The sequence below is a fragment of the Zeugodacus cucurbitae genome, chromosome Y, assembly GCF_028554725.1.
Source record: "Zeugodacus cucurbitae isolate PBARC_wt_2022May chromosome Y, idZeuCucr1.2, whole genome shotgun sequence".
Lineage (NCBI taxonomy): Eukaryota > Metazoa > Arthropoda > Insecta > Diptera > Tephritidae > Zeugodacus > Zeugodacus cucurbitae.
This window is the reverse complement of record NC_071673.1, coordinates 4619064-4642526: the sequence shown is the minus strand read 5'-3', so window position 1 is coordinate 4642526 and position 23463 is coordinate 4619064. Positions and strand designations below refer to the sequence as shown.

Below are 23463 nucleotides of genomic sequence, written 5' to 3'. Positions count from 1 at the left end.
GATTTTCGACAAACTCTCCTCGTTATTAACAGAGGTACGCGAGCAGATATCATCAAGGCATGCTTGAAATCGTCACCCTTATGGGCTTCAATTGAAACATTGAAATTACGAACGAATATGAGAGCTCATGTTCATGGAATCACTGATAGCGATTTCCCACAACAACTGCTAAAACATGGAGAAGGAATTTTTCCCACTCCAAATTTAAGTGATCATTGTGACATACTTCTGGATGAGTCTCTAGGTCAAATACTCCATAATTTGGAAAACTTAAAAGATGCTATATACCCTGATATCAAGAATTTGCACCAAAAGGACTTTCATTGGCTATGTTCTAGGGCTATAGTGTCTCCTAAGAATGATACTGTTAATGAAATAAACAATCTAATAGTTCAAAACGTCCCCGGCCAAATAAAAACATACAAATCAATCGACAATGTGACTAATATCGAAGACGCAGTCCATTATCCACAGGAATTTCTAAATTCGTTGAACCCTTCTGGACTGCCACCACATGAGTTGTCGCTAAAAATCGGAACTCCAATAATGCTTTTAAAAAATTTAAGCCCTCCGAACATGTGTAATGGGACGAGGCTGCTTATTAAAGAGTTAAAGGACAATTTAATTGTAGCAACTATTATTACTGGCCCAGCAGCTGGTCAACTGGCTCATATACCGAGGATACCGATGATCCTGTCTGATCTGCCAATCCCATTTAAACGGCTTCAATTTCCGGTAAAAACATCTTTCGCATTAACGGTTAACAAGTCCCAAGGCCAAACCTTCGAATTAGCAGGGTACGACTGCAAAAGACATGTTTTACTCATGGTCAAATGTATGTTGGACTATCGCGGGTCTGAGCCCCTGAAATTAAATTTATTTTGTTGCCACAGAATAAAACAACATCAAATATTGTTTAAAGGGAAGCTCTAACACAATAAAAGGTTTTTCTTTTGGGATTATGTCCTCTTTGCAAAAATTAAAAATAGAAACAAAAAAACAAACAAAAAAATTAAAACGAAAAAAATATTTAAAACGCTAATAAAAAATACACAAAAAAACGAGTGGGGTTGCATTCCGGGAATGCAGGCAGAAGTGAAAACTTGAACTTATGGCGCGTTGGGAACTTTTTTAGGTGCTCTCGCGACATGAGAAATTGTACATAAAAAATCAAGTTTATCAAAGCAATGTGGACATAATTAAATATTAGTAAATAGTAAATACAAAATTTATCAATACTTATCCATAATTTCAACAACTCCTACATCATCATTATCAACATTTTCATCATCATTATCAGGATTTTCATCAAATTCTAAAACTGAAACAATAGGTCTATGGTAACTAAAGTATGAAATGAACAATTTTGATTTAAATATATTTACATATCTTGTGAATACTGCATCAATAGTAGTTATGTATTTTGTTGTGTTAAGGTTGCGATCATTGGACATCGTTAAATCAAATTCTTCATATAAAAATTCAATTGAAGAATGATTTTTGACATCTGCAAAGTTTATGTTGAAATCTCCACTCAAAATCATAGGATAATGATCAAATCTCCTATTAATTTTCATCATAAATAGTGCGGTAGCAGCTTTAGAATAAATGAATAAATTTGAATACAAGAACTATAGTATTGCTTGTAAAGACTGTTTTGGTGAAATATAAACGGCAGCCATTATTATTGTTTGTTCATTAGAATGGCATTGGGAAATACATATATCACCAATATTCCAAACATTAGTGCTAAACATACTGATATATCTCGCATGTACTATGATCTGTAGAAAATGTGGCCATAGTATCATCGGATCGATGATAAATAGCCACCCCACCTGCTGGATGATTGTCTCTTTTGAAACTTGTTATAAAGTTAAAATTTGGAATGTCAATGGTTTCTTCGTTACTCATATGAGTTTTTGATAATATTAACACACTAATTTACTTAACAAGAGCATCAACTTATTGGTCATGCACATGTCGTCGTAAGCTTTGACAATTGAATGAAAAAATAGATAACCCTTTTCTTGTAAAAATTAAATCAATAAATGTCAAATGAAATATTTAAATAAATAAATTTTCCATTTAATATTCATTTATAAAATAAATATAAAAAATTCTCAATCTTGTCTGTCGCGAGGGCACGAACGAATTCCCATGCAAAAACTGCGTATAGCAAGAATAAACGCGGTGTATATCAGAGAACTGCAATTATTCCATTTTTTGAGTCATTGGTTGAGTAACATAAAAAATAGTATTAGTGCATATAAGTCAAAAATCATCAAACACTAATATCCACTAAAACACATTCACGCACAGCACACAAAGCGAGAGTATGAATAATAAGTAAGTTTCTCTTGATACCTTTCGTTGAAGTGGGAATTGACTAACGATGTGTTTTGTTCATTGATATTGTGTATTACATTTAATGTTTTAAGTTATTTAATGACAGTAAAGTTAATACTTTTAGGTTCTAATATATTTCTTTTAATATTAATATATTGAAAATGAATAAAGACGCACGAAAATGCATATTCAATGAAATAATGAAAAATTTTATGTGACAAAATTCTCACTGGGTATCTTAACTTTCGTGCTCAGCTACGAAGTCACAATTCCACTCGTTCCGATCAGTGTACCGAACTCATTCAAGTATATTTTCATCGTAACCAATGAATAAGTGAGTAAAATCAAATTGTTACTATACACTCGTTGTAGTCATAAATTGACGGTACATATAAGTGTAGAAATACTATGAGTTTTTTTTTGGTTTCATGTAAATAAGACTAAGACTTAGTCATTTTTGATATTAGTATTAGTACTCATTTGCACTAATTTGTTTGGCTCATGAGTTAGTGCACTAATTTCATTAGTATTGAGTAGTACTGGTGTATATCTGTGTAAAATCTCATCTGTCGCGAAAACGGCTGAAAATGCTCACCCACAAAAGTGCTTAACGCGCCATAAGAAGTTTTCACTTCAAAAAAAAAAAAACAAAAAAATATACAAAACAATCTTAAATAATATCTAAGAATTGAATTTCCTATTTTTTTTTTGTAATTCGACGCAAAAAAATATGAATATTTGTGTAAATGTCATGTTTATTGCCCATGCAGTAAACCGCTATATGTATAATAACATTCATTACAACGTTCACAGTTTCTCTGTAATGTATTTAGCATCAGCATTGCACCCGTGCGAAGCCGGGCGGGTCACTAGTATATTATGGAATTTAAAATTGAGTTATAAGGAAAGTAGTCGTGGTTGTGAAACGATTTTGCTCATTTTTGTCCGTGTTATCAGGGTGTCAAGAAAATATTATATACCGAATTTCAATGAAATCTGTGAAGTAGTTCCTGAGATATGGTTTTTGACCCTTAAGTGGCGATGCCACGCCCATTTTTCATTTTGTAAAAAACTTTGAGTGTAGCTTCCTTCTGCTATTATTTCTGTGAAATTTAGTATTTCTGACGTTTTTCGTTAGTGAGTTAACCCACTTTTAGTAATTTTCAACCTAACCTTTGTATGGGAGGTGGGCGTGGTTATTATCCGATTTCAACTATTTTCATGGTGTGTGGAGGAGTACGTAAGAGAATCTACTTCAGAAAGTTTAGTTTATATAGCTTCATTGGATTTCAAGATATATACACATAACCGATTTGGCGGCGGGGCCACGCCCACTTCGTCAAAAAAAATTTCATCCAATATGCCCCTTCCTAGTCCTATCCTTTGTTCCAAAGTTTACTGTTATAACTTTATTTATGGCTTAGTTATGACACTTTATGTGTTTTTGGTTTTCGCCGTGGCAATGGCGCTTTCGAAAGCAACCTTTCACGGTCCCAAGGAACATGTGTTCCAAGTTTCATTAAGATATCTAAATTTTTACTCAAGTTATCGCTTGCACGGACAGACATCCGGACTTCAACTCCACTCGTCATCCTGATCAAACAACCGCTAAGTGAACAAAATTATAATACTCTCTTAGCAACTGTTGTTGCTAAAAATAAATGGGGACGCGATGAACGATTCTAATGAAATTGGCGCACTGAGTGCAGCTAAATGCAGCTTGGGATATAATTTGGTTTAGATTTCAATTAGTTACACAAGAATTAGGAGGTTGGTTTACAAATGGGTATGATAGGGCTGTTACTAATCATATCCATAAAATCAAAGCCAACAAAGTACCATATATGTATTCCATTTGTGTTGGTTAAAAAATGTAATGCAAAATAATTATAAAACAAATATTTATTAAATTAATTTAAAAATTCATAAATTAAAACCTTCAGGTTACCAACCTACAACTTTAATATTAACTCAATTGGTATAAAAGTAAATGTAAGATTAACAAACAGTAAACAAAGAATTTTTAAAACTATATATTTATATATCTTTTAATTATACTTACATTCTTTGTTTCAGTTGTAGAATCTTCTCCGCTATTGATTGAACGAAACTTATACTGAAAAATAAACATACCAATAATGAGCACTTAATTTTTACCTTATAATAAGCAATTAATCTTGCAAATATATCAAAATAATGAGGATGATGACATTTACTACGTTTATGCTTCATTTCTAGACGGTTATATTCTACTTGGGTAAAGCCTGTGAGCATAAACGGCAAATACTCTACTAGAGATGAATTCTGAATGGAATTAAATTGAGGGATGCCACGCAAAATTTTTGAAGTGAAAACTTCTTATGGCGCGTTAGGCACTTGTAGGTGAGCATTTTGAGCCGTTTTCGCGACAGATGAGATTTTACACAGATATACACCAGATTGAGTACTAATGAAATTAGTGCACTAACTCATGAGCCAAACAAATTAGTGCAAATGAGTACTAATACTAAAATCAAAAATGACTAAGAGTCATTTCCACGAAACCAAAAAAAACTCATAGTATTTCTACACTTATATGTGCCGTCAATTTATGACTCAAACGAGTGTCCTTCAAGACAGAGTCAGATGACCGTTCCTTATTGAATTCAAAATGCGACTGACCGCTTACATGTTAAAATGAACTTATTCAAAGTAAAAATGAATGAATGAATATATAAAGAAGAACAAATAAAAATGAATGTGTATTGTAATTTGCCAATTGTAACAAATATGGTGATGACAGCGTGGCCTCTCCTGACATTAACTCGTCCCGAGTTATTCGTCATTAATAGCATCTTCAGAATCACCATCATCGTCTATTTCTGAAAACAAGGCACACCACGGTTTCATCTTGTCGGATGTTGCAATTTGACTGTAGTGACTTTGCGTTAAATCGCGTAGGGGAAAATCGTATACCAAATCAATCGGCGCAAACTTTGTTGTCGCGTTCACCTTAGTATTTAAGGACCATTGCAGCATACGAACATGTGTATCCCAATCTTTCGCCTCACTGATCGATGCTCTCAAAAATGCCAATACTGCCTGATTAACCCTTTCTGCCAAACCATTCGAACGTGATGTACGCACAACTACCTTAATATGTTGTATCTTATTTGCCTCGCAATAATTACCAAATGCTGCTGACATAAATGCGGTACCTCTATTTGTTACAATTCGTTGCGGTAATCCGAAGAAAAGAGTCAAATCATTCAATGCATCTACGACCGGTTTGGTTTTAGTAGATCTAGTTGGGACAACTACCGAATACCTGGTGAGTGCGTCCACGATGACCAGAACGTACTCATGACCACGACGACTTTTTACAAAAGGCCCAAGATGATCCAAGTATAAAGTGTGAAGCGGCAATTTTGAAACCTCCATGCCATAGAGCTCGCATTCCTTGCGAATAGGTACGCGACTGTAACAACACTCAATACACGACTTGATAAAGCCCTTTGTAAAGTTCCTCATGCGCGGAAACCAAAAATGTTGCATGATCATTTAAAGAACCGTCCAAACCGGGATGACCCACATCGTTATGGCATAGTTTAAGTATTCGCCATCGCATGCCTTTTGGAACAACTAACAAATTACTCCCATTCTTAATTAAGCGGAACAACCGGTGATTCTTCAAACAGAAACTTTTCCTTATGTCACTGCGTTGATTGCCAGCGTCTTCACCCTAGACTACGCGTATAATTTCATTCAGCTTGCTATCTTGCCTCTGCATGGTGCAAACCCAATCGTCAACTGTCAGCGTCAAAATCTTACTAGATACGTTTTCTACCTGTTCGTCCCCTCTTATTTGTGCACGACTTAGAGCATCAACGTGACTCATCGTTGACCCGGCCCGATGTATTATGTCACAGTCGTATTCCAACAATCGTAGTAGCCAACGCGCTACTTTCGGAATCATCGGTTTTGACATCTTTGAAGTCGTCATCGCCTGACAATCTGTTACGATGGTAAAACGTTTACCGAGCAAGAACATTCTAAAGCGTTCACATGATTCAACCACAGCGAGCAGTTCATATGCATGCCAATTTTTTTCCTGTTGCGTACATGCTCTACTGTAATATGCAATTGGCTTCAATTCACTCTCATCTCGTTGCAAAAGAATAGCGGCTATACCCATACTTGATGCGTCTGTATGGAGCTCATGGTCCTTCCTGATGTCAAATGAAATCTGCGTCCTTCTTCGTAAGCTGGGTGAGAGGCTTAGCGATCAATGCATATTCGGGAACAAACTTCCAGAAAACCCCTGTCAACCCTAAAAACCTTCTAACTTCTACCTGATTTCGCGGCGTTGGAAAATGTTCAATCGCCGATGTCTTTACAATACCCGGTCTAATACCATTTTCATCTACCTGTTGCCCTAGAAAAGTAACCTCACTTCTCACATGAATGAACACTTTGATAATCTTAGCGTTTACCCTTCCTTCTGAACGATTTTTAAAAACTCTTCTAAGTAAAAAAATTTTCTTCTTCCGTATCAGTAGCTATAATTACCTCATCCACATAACATACAACTGCTTTATTCAACGGTGCAATCAGCTGAGTCATCATTTTTTGGAATGTACACGGAGCATTCCGCAATCCAAATGGCATTCTATTGAACTCATAATGGCCATTGTGAGTTACTAAGGCGGTAAACGGTTTTGTGTCTTCCTCTAACTCAATCTGGTAGTAGCCGGACATTAAATCCAACGTGGTGAAAAACGTCATCAACTGTCGGCATCAACCATAGTTGTTTTTCAGTTACAGCATTCAACTCACGGAAATCGATGCACAATCTATCCTCCCCATTTTTCTTACGCACCATAACTATTGGTGATGCATATGTGGATTCAGATCTACGCACAATACCCAACTGCATTAACTCAACTACGATTCCCTCAACAACACGCTGTTTAGGAATTGGAATAATATATGGTTTCTTATAAATTGGTTTCGACGACGTTAATTTGATATTCATTCCGAATCGCCTTGATATACCCAGTGATGGAAACTTTTCACCGAAACAATTCGCATATACATTCACTATTTCAACTAACTTTTGCTCCATCCCTACCCTTAACACAGCACCTATATCTTAGACATCCCTTTTAATTTGCATGAATGTGCTCATGCCTTCTTCAATGACTACAGTGCCTTTGGATAGGACATCAATACCAACAATTGCTTCGTAAGTCATCACTGAGTCTTCTATTACCCACAATTCGACAGATCGTGTAGCTTTATTCATTCTAATATGCGCTAACATTTTTCCGTGACAGGTAATCTGACTACCTCCAAAACCAATTAATCTTTCATCGCACTCAGTGATATACAAACCACACTTTTTTGCTATGGATCTCCTAACCAGTGATCTGCTACTGCCTGAGTCAATTAGTGCCTTGCACCGTACATTTTCGTTGCCAAAAATTTCAATGTCCATGCACAACTCTTTGCACTGATTTCTTTCTATTTCTATTTTATTCACTGTAATATCGTTTTCTTCAACTTCCATTCTTTTAGCACTTTCTGCACTTTCACTATCTTTTATTCGATGCACTCGCTCATTCTCTTTAACCTCTCTATTTTTCCGAGGCTTCACACAGTTCCTTGCAATATGTCCTCTTTCCTGGCAATTAAAACATATTGGGCCATTTACACTCTTGCTTACCCTACTTGCCACTTCAGGCGTTTGTTGTTGTTTGCAGTGAAATTCATTTAGCTTAAATTTATTCTCTCTGCTCGGTGGTATACTCAACAGCGATTATAATAAATCAGAACACTTAGTAAACTTCATTGCCCTTAAACCCTTACTCAAATTATCGTCCATTAATCCATTAATAATATATCGTATTATAGACATTTCGTCAATATTATCTCGTCGGCCTATCGCTAGCATTTTATAATAAAATTCATCAATTTTCTCACCCTTACCCCTTTTTGTGTTCATCATTCTTATATGTGTGTCTGCAGAATTTCTAACGTACGGGAAATCTGCCAAAAAAGAAACTACAAAATCACTCCACTCACGATAAACTGGCTGTGCATCAACCCATCGCTTAGCCGCTCCCCGCAACCTACTGAGAACAACGAATATGACGAAAGTGTCTTCCCAATGATATGCTGTTCTCAATTGCTCAACTCTCTCTATAAATTGTATCAGGCAGAATCGCTGCTATTTCGCTTGGTGTATTACCTCTTCCTCTTGCTGGTGCTCTCTCTCCCGCTCTCGTGCATGTTTCATCGAACCAAGGCGCTGATCGTTCTCTATGTTATGTATGCGTTTCTGTTTGTGGCGTTGTTAGCAAGTGCGCATTTGACGCTTTAATTTCTTGTGTCGCAATTATTGGTAACGGTTGTTGCATGATGAACGATTGATGAGGATGCCACGACGTAGGTGGTTGCTGCGTACTTGGCTGTGTTGTATCGCGACTTTTAACTTTGGTCGTGGAGAACGGGTTTTTAAAAAATAAAAAAATCAATTTAAGTTGCAACGAGCTGACGTTGATGACATCCAAGAACAGACTACTTTATTTAATGTTATTCACTTAAAATCAAGCTTAGTTTAATTACAATTTGCTTATTAATTAATTTTAACATATTGTATTTATGAAATTGTTGATTAAGCATATTACTGTTGATTTGGATAATTCTTAAGAAATTTATTGCTTTTTCATTTTCAATTACTTTATTTATTTAACATTTTAGTAAAAGGCCGGAAATGGTATTATGTTACAATTTGTTTCAACAGTTCATCGTACTTATCAATGGCACCGTCAGGTGTCTTTACATAATTATTCGTATATGTAACTACTTCCCCCTTTAGATTAGAATTCTCCTGAATTCTTTTATTTAATTTTATTTTTATATACTTGTGTTTTTTTTTAAATGAGAGTAGCTATTAACAAAATTATAATAATGCTTAAGATATTGCAAATCTGTATATATATATATAAAAGTTACATTTCCTTGGTAATCTTATAACTCAAGAACCGCCGAATCGATTGACACAAAAATTTTAGAGTTCGTTCGTACCTATAAGGAGGTGGTTTGTGTGAAGTTTGTTTGGAATCGGTGCAGCCGTTCCTGAATTTGACATTTTTTGTGAGTAAATACACTGTACCAAAATCAAGTATTTTCAATACAATTTATCAATTTTACATCGTTCTCTCATTGCGAACAGAATATTAATTTGCTGTCATTGGAATTCAGTTGACAGTTTTCTTATGTGCTTTGAGTTCTTTTATATCTTGCTCTCATTTTGAACGAACATACTTTTGGTGAGTGTTAACCATGTGTTTCTTTTTTAATTGTATTTTAATTGCTTGATTTTTATATATATAGTTCAATTGCCAAGCGTTACTTAATTTTCACAATTTTAATTTGATCTCATTTTCCGGTGAGTGTTTTCTTTATTTGCACAATTGAGGTTATGTCCAATGTGGGTGTATGTGAATTCATATTTCCACGCACACACATTGAAGTTTGAATTAAATGTATAATTTTTTCTAGAAATAATTTTCAATGTATTGGTTTTACATTCAATTAGTCATACACTGTACTGAAAGAATGCCACGTTCAAGACGACCAAACATTGGCAGACGTTCACGTCAATCAAATGCTACAGCGTTAAATCGAAGATCACAAAGTGAAGAAGATCATGTTCGACGAAAAGAAATGGAAACATAACGACACAGACGGAGAACTCACCTAGTGAAGCACCAAGAAACCGTCGTGGGCGTACGTCCGCTTATGATATACGTCAAATGGAACACGCGGCTTTCAATTACGATGCCACCATTGATTACAGCATGTAAATTAATTTCTTGACCTTATGTAAAAGGTTTTTAATAAATAAAAAACGAGTGTTTAGTCAAGCGACCGAAAAACGTCCGAGTCTTGGAAGAGACTGTTCTTTTATCTTTATTTTACTTACTTTTATACAATCTTGTTCTTAAGGCTAAGTACAAATATTCTTACAATCTAATAGTCATCTTTTAAACATATGTTCCACTTTAGATGCGCTACATGTGGTAAATGAAAGGTTCATCTTACAATCTAATGTGTGTGACGAATGTCCACTTAAGACCACGTGTGGTAAGTGAAAAGATCATCTTACAATCTAATGTGTACAACGAGTGTGTAACACGATTCTTAATAGTAGATGTGCCATTGACATATTGGACACATTTGTTTCGTAGTTCAAATTGTAAATATCTTATCGGTGGTGTTAACTCCCCCACCTCTAAATTGAAGCGTCCCGATTCAAAGAGGAATAGTACTTGATCCTTTCCATCATTTGATCAATAGGTTGGGCTTGCTCTTGCATTGGAATTTGTTCAATGTTAACTTTAACTTGTGTGCTCTTATTTTTTTTGTATTTACAGGTTATCAATATTACTACTATAAGGCCCACAATTGTTATCAGACAGTAATTTATCATTTTACTTTTTTTTGCCTCATGTCTGAGTTCTGTTATTTCTTGAATATTTTCAATGTTTTGAAAATGTATTTCTTCCATACTTAAATTCTTTGTGATTGTAATATTAATTACTTTAACTGGATTTGGTAATAATTTTATAGTGAGAGGTTTACGATGTCTATAGACTAAGTTATCAATTTTAACATTACAATTTTCAAATTTTATTAAATAATTACCGTTAATAGTAAGGTTGTTAGAGTTACAGTTATGATAAATGGTTTTATTTTTTGCATTGATTACATAAATATGGTTTGTATCCATTTCTATTACTTTTGATTGGTTAACATTTTGAGCCTAAAAGATTTTAAGATTTGATATTATCTTTATGAATTGTTATGTTTCTGTTTTGTATTTTAATTTTATTTCCTAAGTCTTCTACTACTATTTGTTTTTTATATTTGGGGTTTAATTTATTTCTTTCTCCAAATATTTTCTCATATATTATATCTCCCCTTTGATAGCTTTTTTGAAGCCTTTTCTTGTTATGATATTCCAGCATTTTTTCTTGGGCATTCTGTAACACATCTTTCATATTTTGGTGTGGTTCTTTATTAAATAAAATAGTGCAGGGCTGTTTGCCTGTTACTGAATGAATTGTTTTATTGTACTGTTGAACTGCTCTCATAATTGATTACTTATTAAGCTGTGTTCTTGTTTTAAACATCTAGAAATTTCTATTAGTGTTGAATGAACTCTTTCTATTTGTCCATTACTTGTACTGTGACGTGGTGTACAATAATAAATTTGTATGTTTATCCTCTCCATTAAAGACTTGAACTGTATCGTACTTAAGCCTGGTTCATTATCGATAACTATACTTTTAACATCTGGAAATGTTTGTAATAGTTCTAAAACTTTTTCTTCTAAATTTGATTTATCCTCTATATATTTGACTATTAGAAAGAAATTTAAGTTTTTGTGCGAAAAAGATATCTATATGAAGTTGTTCTCCCTCTTTCTCTGGTATTGGTGCTTCCCCTATTGGGATTAATTTCGGATGTCTTTCGTATTTATTATTATTACATATGTTACAATTTTTCGCATATTGCTTAAACTGTTTTATCATTAAAGGCCAATAATACTGCTGCCTAATTTGTGCTAAATTTTCCCTATAATTTCTATGTGCTCTATTGTGTGTTTGCTCAATTATCGTTCCCTGATCTTCTTTATTGCTTATATCGTTAGGGAATAGCTTAGTATATCGAAATTTTACTGTGGGAAATGTATCCTTCAAAATGTTTTTTATAGCATATAGCCCCTCAGGTGTGCAAAATATTCCTGTAACTACTTTTGGGCTCACATATTCTTTTAGAATATCAATTATGTTTTCTGGTCTATCATACTCAATTAGAAATCGTTTATTATTAAAAGAGGAAATCGTCTCTAAGACAGTAATTCTTGCTCCATTATCAATTACTATTTGTTGCTTAAAGTGATTCAAAGGTTTTTTTGTTTCAAGAATTTGATAGTCATCGCTACTTTCTGCAGAGTGTTGGGTTTCTATTAGTGAATCACCTGAGTCGCTCGACTCACATGAACTATTTAAATTATTTAAGATTTGTCTTGATAGTGCATCAGCAACTACATTTGTTGTCCCTGGTTTATAAATTATTTATGGAGAAAACTCCTCTATAAAAGCTCTCCATCTTTTCATTTTAACATTAGGATTTTTTTCGGACATTGCAAATGCTAGTGGTTGATGATCCGTGTGAATTTCTAAATCTTTTACTGCATAAAGGTAATGGCGTAATGTTTTTAATGCCCAGACTATGGCGAATAATTCTTTCTCGTTTGTCGCATAATTTTCTTCGGTAGAATTAAGTGTCTTCGAAATAAATGTAATAGGTCTTCCGTCTTGGGATAAGACTGCCCCTACAGCAACATTGGATGCATCAGTAGTTAAAATTAATTTTTTTCTCGAAATTTGGTTGAACTAATTCAATTTGTTCCTGCAACGCTCTTTTTAAGGTTTCACAGGCTGCTATGCCTTCTTGTTCAAGATTAATAATTGTTTTCTTAGACATATACTGCGAAATTTGACCATTTTCCCCCTTTAAGTGTTTTGTTAATGGTTTAGCAATTGTTGCATAATTCTCTATAAATTTCCTATAGTATCCCGTTAATCCTAAAAATCCTCTAAGTTGTCGTAACGTCTTAGGATATGGGTAATTTTTTATTGTTTCTACTTTTTTGGGATCAGTTTTTATAACCTTATGAGATACAACGTATCCTAAAAATTCAACTTCGGTTTCTATAAATTTTGATTTTTCTATAGATATTTTCATATGTGCTTTTTCGAGGGTTTTCACTATATATTTCAAATGGAATATATGTTCTTCTAGGGTTTTTGAGTATACTATTATGTCATCAACATATACGTGACAAAATTTTCCTATACATTCGTGTAATATATTATTCATTGCTCTCTGAAATATACTTGGAGCATTTTTAAGTCCGAATGGCATTCTTAAATATTCATATTTTCCGTTATTTACAGAAAATGCTGTTTTCTCTATGTCCTTTTGCTCCATCAATATCTGATGAAATCCAGACTCTAAATCTATTGTGGAAAAGTATTTCGATTCTCCCAGATTAAAGAGAATCACCTCAGGATTAGGCATTGGATATCTGTCGGTTATAGTTTTTTCATTTATTTTTTTAAAGTCAATGACCATTCTTAATTTCGGACTTCCGTCTTCATTTATTCCTTTTTTAGGAACGACCCAAACGGGAGAATTATATGGGCTTTTACTATGCCGTATAATTCCTTTTTCTAGCAAACTTTCGATTTCCTTATTAACAAAATTATTCGCAGATATTGAATAAGGATATTGTTTTGACCATATAGGTTTATCATCCACAGTCCTAATTTCTGCTTTAATATCTGTTCTAAAAGGTAAATCCATGTTCACGTTTTGATGATGATGATTAATTATTTTAATAACATCCTTTCTTAACAGTGGGATGCAGATATGTTTTGTTTCCTTATCGTTATAAGATAATTCGTTAGACATTTCAAAATTATTTATTTTTAAAATATTATGAGCATTTGCTTCATTTATTATTTGTTTATTCGTAGTATCATTTCTTACTTCATTTTGGCATGATACGTTTTTTCGATAATTTTGCCAGTATTATCTTTGATAGGTGTCTCAAGATGTTTTCGTCCCAAGGGGTTTACTATAATTAAGTCACTAAGAAAATTTATTTTCTCTGTTTTATTATCCCCGTAAATCAATGTTCTGTTTGGGATATCAATCGTGGCTCCGATTTTATTTAAGAAATTAATTCCAATTAAAAGATCGCTTTCTAAATTGTCAATTTCATAAAAACGTTCCTGTATACCCAACAGATTGATATTATGAAAGTGTTTTATTATAGTTGAACCATGAATGGTTCTTACTCTCTTCTTAATTACTAAAATGTTTTTATTATGATAAATTCCAGACCATATATATGAGCTGGTTGCCCCTGTATCTATAAGAATTCTAAAGATTTGCCCCGTTTTTGTATCGGTTTTAATAACATAAGGCAAATCTGAGTTTACCCTAAAAAATGGTTCTCACCAATATTATTTATTCTTTGAATTTTTGGCTGAGGTTGTGTGCTTATTTGTGCACTTTCAATTAACCTCTTTGGTATATTGGTTGGTCGATAATTGGTCTGCCAATTATACCTGTTACTTCTAACATCTGGTTGGTTTATTTGCATAGCACTGGGCCTATTTGTTAATTGGATTGATTGATCCACTTCCATTGGTTCTGTATGATTGGAATATATCTGGTATGAATTATTTTGGTTGAAATTCCTTTGAGGGTACCTTAAATTATTCTGAAAATGCGGATATCTTCGATTAGCTTGAGGCTGGTTTCGTGAACCAATTTCATGGTTGTTTTTAGTAAATTGCAAAGCAAATTGGGATCGCAATTGGTTTGAATGAAGTTCTTGTGCTTTTGCAAGAGCATTTGGCAAATCGGTAGGTGTCAACGTAAATAAAATTTGGTTTAAAGGATAATTTAAACCTGTTATAAACGTTCTAAGCGCGGTTTCGCGGTTCTTTATATTCAATTGTTTCGTGATCTCGGAATTCGTTCCGTGTGTCATAATGGTTTTATTAATTAATAATGTTAATTTCTGATTAACTTCATTATAGTAATCAATTAAGGATTTTGATCCTTGTCGCATAATACTCATCTCTTGGTCAATCACATGAATTGGCCTTCTATCTGCATACGCAAAATCTAATCTAGAGAATATGGCTTCTAGGTTTAATACTGTGCCATGATTAGTTAAGATATCGTTGGCATTGCCTACAATTTTGTTTCGCAATATCGTTAGCGCCCCAAAATATCTCCTACTTCCTTCTATATAGAGACTCATAGAATTTTTTGCAGCTTCTCTCCAGCTGACATAAGATTTGCCAGAGAATTCTGGTAAAGACTTTATTATATCTAAATTTTCATTGCATGATATAGAATCGTTAATTTTCTGAGTTTCATACTCAGTTACATTTGTTGCATTAGTTAATGCTTTTAATTGATTATTCAACTGATCTATCTCAGTTCTTAAATTACCAGTTTGTGTAGCTATTATTCTAGCTATATCTTCTACTGTAAAATTATTGACTGTCATTTTATCTTTTATTTATTTTATTTTTTTTTTTTCAATTGTTTCTTTCTTTATTACCTATAATTTCTGTTTATTAAATATTTATTGTTTTGATCCTTTCTGGGAAAGGATACTCTTTTATTCTGGAGGGTCTGGGGTTCAGAATCGCAGAATTGAGTTTATATTATAAACCGGAGGGTCCCCCTTGCGGTGGTGAATCGCGGTTTCAAAATATTTTGTTATCCGGCTGGTCGAGCCTTGGATTATGTTTTTATTTTTATAAAGCTTAAATACTAGTTGTTTGTTGTATTTTTTATATATTTAATGTATCAATAATATAATAATTAATATTGTTGTCTTATGTACGGTCAGTTGTACAAGAGGAATTAATATTTATAATAATTACTACTAACTTGTTGTTGTTGAAGTTGTTGTTATTGCTCTGCCTTTGGGGGTTGAAGCTGCTCCTTCAATTGCCAACTTATTTCTATGAGTTGACTTTATATCTTACGCACTTTAAAAATATGTTGTTGTTCTTTTTATTAAAATTATTTATTTATCCACTTGATTTTGTAAATGGATTGTTCCAAGAAACTGTGTGTGAACAATTTAGTTGCAAATTTAAATATTTCGTTTTGTTTGCTGTTTTTTTCGAAAATGGATTGATTGTGTTTTTTTTTTTACGTTGCTTTAGTCACAAATCTTGTCTGGCTTATAACTTTATAACTTGCGCACTTTAAAAAATATGTTGTTGTTGTTCTTTTTATTAAAATTAAATTATTTATTTATCCACTTGATTTTGTAAATGGATTGTTCCAAGAAACTGTGTGTGATGTATCACTTTTTTAAAACAATTTAGTTGCAAATTTAAATATTTCGTTTTTTTTTGCTGTTTTTTTCGAAAATGGATTGATTGTGTTTTTTTTTATATATATTTTTTTTCTTTTCTCGCGATTTCGCAATACTTGTTTGCGTTTGTTTGTTTTTAAACCGAACCGTTTAAAACATTTTGGTCCATAGGAGTTTTTTATTCCTCCTGGCAGGATCGCCAATTAATTTCTTGACCTTATGTAAAAGGTTTTTAATAAATAAAAAACGAGTGTTTAGTCAAGCGACCGAAAAACGTCCGAGTCTTGGAAGAGACTGTTCTTTTATCTTTATTTTACTTACTTTTATACAATCTTGTTCTTAAGGCTAAGTACAAATATTCTTACAATCTAATAGTCATCTTTTAAACATATGTTCCACTTTAGATGCGCTACATGTGGTAAATGAAAGGTTCATCTTACAATCTAATGTGTGTGACGAATGTCCACTTAAGACCACGTGTGGTAAGTGAAAAGATCATCTTACAATCTAATGTGTACAACGAGTGTGTAACACGATTCTTAATAGTAGATGTGCCATTGACATATTGGACACATTTGTTTCGTAGTTCAAATTGTAAATATCTTATCGGTGGTGTTAACTTGTATGCCTACATTGGCGAGATGAATATAGAATGTATACATTGCAAAGCATTTAAATTCATAAACGAAACGCTTGGCATGTGTTGTGCTGGTGGGAGAGTCAAATTACCGGTGCTAGAACTTCCGCCAGAACCTTGCATTCATTGGTTTTTGGTAATTCGCCAACGTCAAAGCATTTCCTCTTAAATATTCAAAAATACAATTCATGCTTTCAAATGACATCTTTTGGAGCTACAAATATTATAAAAGATGGATTTATGCCGACGTTTAAGGTGATTTCTTCGTGTGGAATTAGCAACATCATTTTTAATTTATGTGCCGTCCCTGTGTTCGATGTTTTTAGAAATTAAGATCCGTTATCATCTACATATATTTCTCGACCGTTACAGATTCAAGGTCAAATATACCATAGAGCTGGATCTTTGCTACCATTACCAGATGGTGATCATAAATTTTTGCAAATATATTTCATTGATGGTGAGAATCATGAATTAAATAAGCGCTGTGCAATTTCGACGAATACGAGAAGATCAATCGTGAATGAATTGCAAACATTTTTTCATCAACACAATGAATTGGTGAAATTGTTTAAAGTGGCACTCGAACGGATGCCCTCCGCTGGCCACAAAATCATAGTAAAAGCCGATAAAACACCAATTGGGGAGCACACCAGACGATTCAATGCACCTACGATTGATGAAGTAGCCATTGTTGTGGTTGGCGAATAGTTTCAGTCACGAGACATTGTTTTGTATCGTAGAAATGAGAATTTACAGCGTATTTCAAAACTCCATTTTGTTTTGGAGAGGGGACGATGGCTATCACATCAACATACCAATGATAAATCCAACAACTGGTACATATACATTTTATTTTGTTTAGCACGTTCGCGTTCATTTGAATTTAGCGGGTGGCTGCCAGATAATCACTTAATTTTTCCACTCAAAATTGAAGAGGGGAATTCCCGCTTTTTTTCTACAGGTTAATTTTTTTAAATAGTCTGAACAAATTAGGGAATTCCCACCATTACCACATGAATTTCCTATGCACTTTTGTCGGGATTTCCCGCATTTCGTTTTATTGAAACTTCCCCTCAACAAACCACAAATGACTGGCACGTTAACTTTGAATGGGGATTCCCCAAATTAAATTTGTTTGAATTGCGGTTGGCCTGTCAGGGATGGTAGTTCACGACTTTACCAACACTAAAAATGTGCAGTGATAAGAAGTGAACCATGTTTGACGGTAGAAAAGCCCTATTTAAACAGCAATTGTTTTATTGAAGGAAACATGAATGACGGGAATTCCCGCAATTTATGCGAATGTGCTAAATATGATTTATAAATCATTTTCATTCGCTAATTAATTTTTGCAATACAGGTCAAGAATCAACAAAAAAAGTCAGTGCGATGAATTTTTATTCGTACCGATTGATGACTCGCCCTCAAGAAACAAATTTTATTTTGCGATGCAATCAACTTTCGCATCAATATATCGTCGATATGTACGCCAAAATTGAAAGTGAGCGATTAAATTTCATCCGTTACAATCAAGCCCGATTAAAATCAGAGGAATACATACATTTGCGTGACGCAATAGTCAATGATGTAAATGTGAATGATATCGGCCGTTTAACAATTTTACCATCATCATATGTTGGTAGCCCACGTCATATGCATGAAAGTTATCACAGCTAGAGTAGCTATCAAAATATAACAACAACAAAGTTGTCGTTGCTTTCAAAATATACAAACAAGAACGATGAACTTTAATCAGAAATTCAATTCAGCAATATTCTGCAAATAAACAATATCATTTGTTGCTCAATAAAGTTCATTTCCAAAAATAACAACAACAACACATTCCGTCGGCACTAAAACAGAGCGGAAGCCGTGCCGCCGCAATGTAGGCTGTTTCTTGAGGTTTGCTATGATTATTGCTTAGGTTAGCATTATTGAATATATAGAAATAAGTACTAGTAAGTAAGAATTCGTACATATGTAAGTTTATAGTAAATAAGAGAAATATTGTATAAAAAGAAATGTTGTCGATAAAGTAGTTGAGTTCAACTTTACCATTCTAAGCAGTGCGTGATTATTTACACGGCGACAACCATTAACTGGCGCCCGAGAACTTTAAAACTTGGAATTGCCTACTGTACGTTTTGCAAGTTAAAAAAGCGAAGAAAATTCACTAAAGAATATAAACTTTATAAAAACATATAAATTGTTGTTGAATAGTGCGAATTTTTTACAAATCAAATGCAAGTGATTGTGCTTTTTCGATGGTGTATAAAATTCTGTGCAAAAAATTATTGCTTATAGACATAAAGTGAAAAATCGTTTTAACAGTAAAAGCAAACTATTAAGTGTGTGACAAATCAAATCACAATACTAAAGTGGGCAACCAAAACGAAAACGCCGCCAAATCAACGCTTAAAGTGACATCATCCACCCCCCAGTAGAGGATTAACGCTTCAAAAAGGATCACGTGGACCGTCCGAAGAGAATGCAGAAGCTGATACTCCTGTAAGTTAATTTTAAGCTTATATAAAATTTAGAAATACCCGATATATAAAATTGTTTAAAAAATTGTTAATAGCAATAAATATAGTCGGAAAAATAAACTTTTAAGGGTATGTAAAACTTATAACTATCTGACATATAAAAATTTTGTTAAAAATTGCTAAAGCAATAAAAATAATTAGTCAAATAAAAATTGTTGTAAAACCATAGTAAACCTCAGAAATGGAACAAATTCAGGAAGCCATTACACACCTAACAGGTGCTGTTAATGCACAGATCGAACAGTCCAAAATATTGAGCAATAGGATAAATCAATTAGAAAGCAGAATAAATCCCCACAACGAAAGTCCTATTTCTAATAACTATATTCACTTAACTGAGTCAGACCTAATAGAAATTAGCAGATTATCTGACAGCGTGAAGAACTTCCCAACATTCGAAGGAGATCCGATTCAATTCATATCCTGGATCCACAACGTCGAATCTGTATTGCAAGACTACGAAGTAGTCAGAACAAAGCCATTGTATAGAGCCATCTTACGGCATATTAGACAGAAAATTAAAGGCCCTGCGGATACGGCCTTAATCTCATATAATATATTCAATGATGATTGGGGAACAATCAAAAACTGTTTATCACTTCACTATGCAGACAAACGCGACCTTAGGACTCTAGAACACGAACTAGGAACCTTATCCCAAAAACACTTCAGCATAGAACAATTCTACGCAAGAGTCAATCATCAATTATCACTGATAATAAACAAAATAAAGAGTCAGGATCATTCCAAAGAAACAAATAGTGTTCTACTGGAAACCTATAGGAACCGAGCCCTTGATATATTTATCAGAGGTCTAAATGGCGAATTGTCCAGAATGCTAGTCATTCAACGGCCCAGGAACCTACCCGAAGCATACGCTTCCTGCCTGGAAATTCAAAACATTAACTTAAGGAATTATTCAATCTACGCAAAGAATGGAAGTTACTCCAATCAAATTCAAAAACACCAAATGAATCAAAAACCAATATTTGTACCAAGGGTATTAAACCCTGTCGAAAAAAATTTAATCTATAATAAAAATTTCCAAAATCAAGCTCCGCCACCACCCAGACCAACCAATCCTAAACCACCAGTCCCGATGGAGGTGGACCCTTCAATACATTCACGACGAATAAACTATATGAATCGACCGAACAATACGCCTATAGTAAGGCCATCAAATTATTCTTCAAATATTCCTAGGAAAACCCAAAAATTATTTAACGTCCAAACAGAAGCCGAGTAAATAAATATTATGACAGACGCCTGTTTAGCCTACCCTATTTAGAACTAACTTTAAAAAACGGGGATATCGTTAAGTTCCTTATAGATACGGGAGCTAATAAAAACTTTGTCTCCGAAAAACTTTCAAAAAATTCAAAGAAACTTGAGTTTCCTTTCAAAGTTCACTCAGCCGCAGGTCAAGTAAATATAACCCATAAACTATGTGGACCATTCTTCGGAAGTATAGGTATTACAAATAATTTTGATTTTTTTATATTACCTAATTTAAAAACCTTTGATGGCATCATTGGCGATGATACCCTCAAAGAATTGGGAGCAGTTATAAATAGAAAAAATGACACGTTAACTCTCAAGGATGTGGTACTGCCACTAAAACAAAATATCTCTAAACAAATAAATGTGGGAAGCGATGACAGGACAACACGTAGTGGACACACCTATTAATACGTACGCACACTCACCTCACTTACGAAAGGGCAACACTGACCTATGACCAACTTAACAAACAGGACAAGAACACAGTCGTTAAACAGTCATCGTACATATAGGACGGACTTCACATATTCAGTTTATACATGAACATTTAACATTTATGTATTTTAAATAAAGTGTGTGTTAATTATCAAGTTGAACCAAGTGCGTTTATTTGAAGGGCTATCCTACATATATGGTGTCAGAGTGGGATGGTAGCCCCGCGGGAAAAAAAAAACTTTTAAATTGACAATTTTTTATATTTCAAATGTGAAGTGCGCGTAAAGTCATTGGATAATAAAAACGTTTCCGTCAATGTGTAAATTTTAATTTTATATCAAAAATATAAAACGTGCGAAAAGAACTGTACTTTTGCAAAATATACATATTTACATATAAAAGCAAAAGTAACTGTGTTAAGAAACATACAGACGTATAACGGACGCCTATTAGAAAAGCCTGGAATGTAGCGGTGAATGCAGTGATTAGAAGCAGAGAAGCGGATGAGCAGCGTAAATTTTTTTTGTACGAGACCATCAAGTCAGCAACAAGTAAGATCCAGAAAGCAGCATAGCAGCAAAGGGTAAGAATATAAAGAAACAGAGTATTAAGGCGAGCGTCAGGAACGCAGACGTATGCGGCGTCCGTAACGGTAAAAGCAGAAAGGGCAGCAACAAGGCATTCGTAGCGGTGTAAAGCAGAGAAGGCAGCAACAAGGCATTTGTAGCGGAGTAAAGCAGAGAAGGCAGCAACAAGGCGATCGTAGCGGTGTAAAGCAGAGAAGCAGCAACAAGGCGTTCGTAGCAGAGAAGGCAGCAGCAAAGCGTTGGTAGCGGTATAGTAGCAGAGAAGTGAAGAACTACAGTAGCGGTAACCAATTCACAAGTACAGTTGAGGCGAATAAAGTAAGGCCATATAATTGTATATTCATTTTTCTAATATTATAATTCAATTCAATTTAATAAATTTTGTAATTCAATTTTTCATTTTCATTTTACAAACATTATTCCAATATTATTATTCAAAATAATTTTAATAAACTTTGTAACCATATTTTGTAACATTTTGTAAAAATTTTCAAGAATTTGCGGAATTTTATATTTCTAATACGTATATAAAATTTAAAATTTATAATATTTCACTTCTTCCTTAATTTGTATTGATATTGATTTTGTAATTGAATTTGTAAAAGCATTGTAAGACAATGAACTGCGAACAGATTTTAGCATTGACTGTGGACGGACTTAGGGAAAACTTGGAAAGGTTGGGTTTAGTAGCTGGTGGACGGAAAACCGTACTGCAGGACAGATTGCTGGAACACTTCGGCCTGAATGCAAGCGAGGATGAGGCCGATGACGCCGGTAGTAGACGTAGCGTGATGTGGAAGATTCCATGACTCCATTTAGCGGTTCAGGACAGCCTAATTTTGAACAATGGCTGCAAGACTTCGAAGATAATGCGGAAGCAGTACAGTGGAGTGAGCTACAGAAATATATCTACGCCAAGCAATTACTGAAGGGAGCTGCAAAGATGTTCGTACGTGGTCAAGCTGGTATTTGTAGTTGGAGTTCGTTGAAATCAGCATTGAAGAGCGAGTTTGGTACCACCGTATCAGCTATTGATGTACATCGTACATTGAGGAACCGACGTAAACGACAGAACGAAGATATGCGTGAATACCTATATTGTCTAATGGAAACTCTGGCAACACGTCAAACTGTGAAGTTTAATTTTTTCTCGGTTCTTGAATTTGTGCTTAAATTTATTAATATAATTAAAGAAAGTTTACTTTTAATAAGTGTAATCTAAAGCTAAGTATTTGTGCTAATTTGCTTTTGTGTTATATTTAAATTTTAATTGTATTTTAACTATTTTCTTAAATTCTGGTGCCGAGTCTTTTAAATCATTTGTTGTTGTTATCAATTATCAATTTTATTTCCTACTTTGCAATTGTTTGTGCGATTGCATATTGTTTTTGTTTTAATTTGCTCTTTTTCTTTTGATTCGTCTTTTTTTCTTTCATTTTTGCTCACAGCTGTTTGCGTGTTATTTTTAAGTGGCTCAGTGCTTCTCAAACTGCTCACTATTATATTGGTTGTGATCTCGGCTAATTCAGTATAACTATTATTGTTTTTCTATTTACTATTATATCATATTTTAATTTTTATTATTATTTACTATTCTGTTTTTTCCTTCAATTTAAATTTTTTTTTCATAATGACTTGCAATTTTCCGAATTG

At 33.8% G+C, this 23463-nt stretch overlaps 1 protein-coding gene across 8 annotated transcripts in view; it reads right to left on the bottom strand.

The window, feature by feature from the left end:
* Positions 1 to 23463, bottom strand: part of LOC128923552 (protein rtoA-like) — a 2411103-nt gene that overhangs the window by 1551994 nt on the left and 835646 nt on the right. For all 8 annotated transcript variants that reach the window (XM_054235822.1, XM_054235824.1, XM_054235823.1 and 5 more), the window contains one exon: positions 4412 to 4465. In XM_054235822.1, the coding sequence (XP_054091797.1) occupies positions 4412 to 4465 (54 nt within the window). The remainder of the gene's footprint in view (positions 1 to 4411; positions 4466 to 23463) is intronic.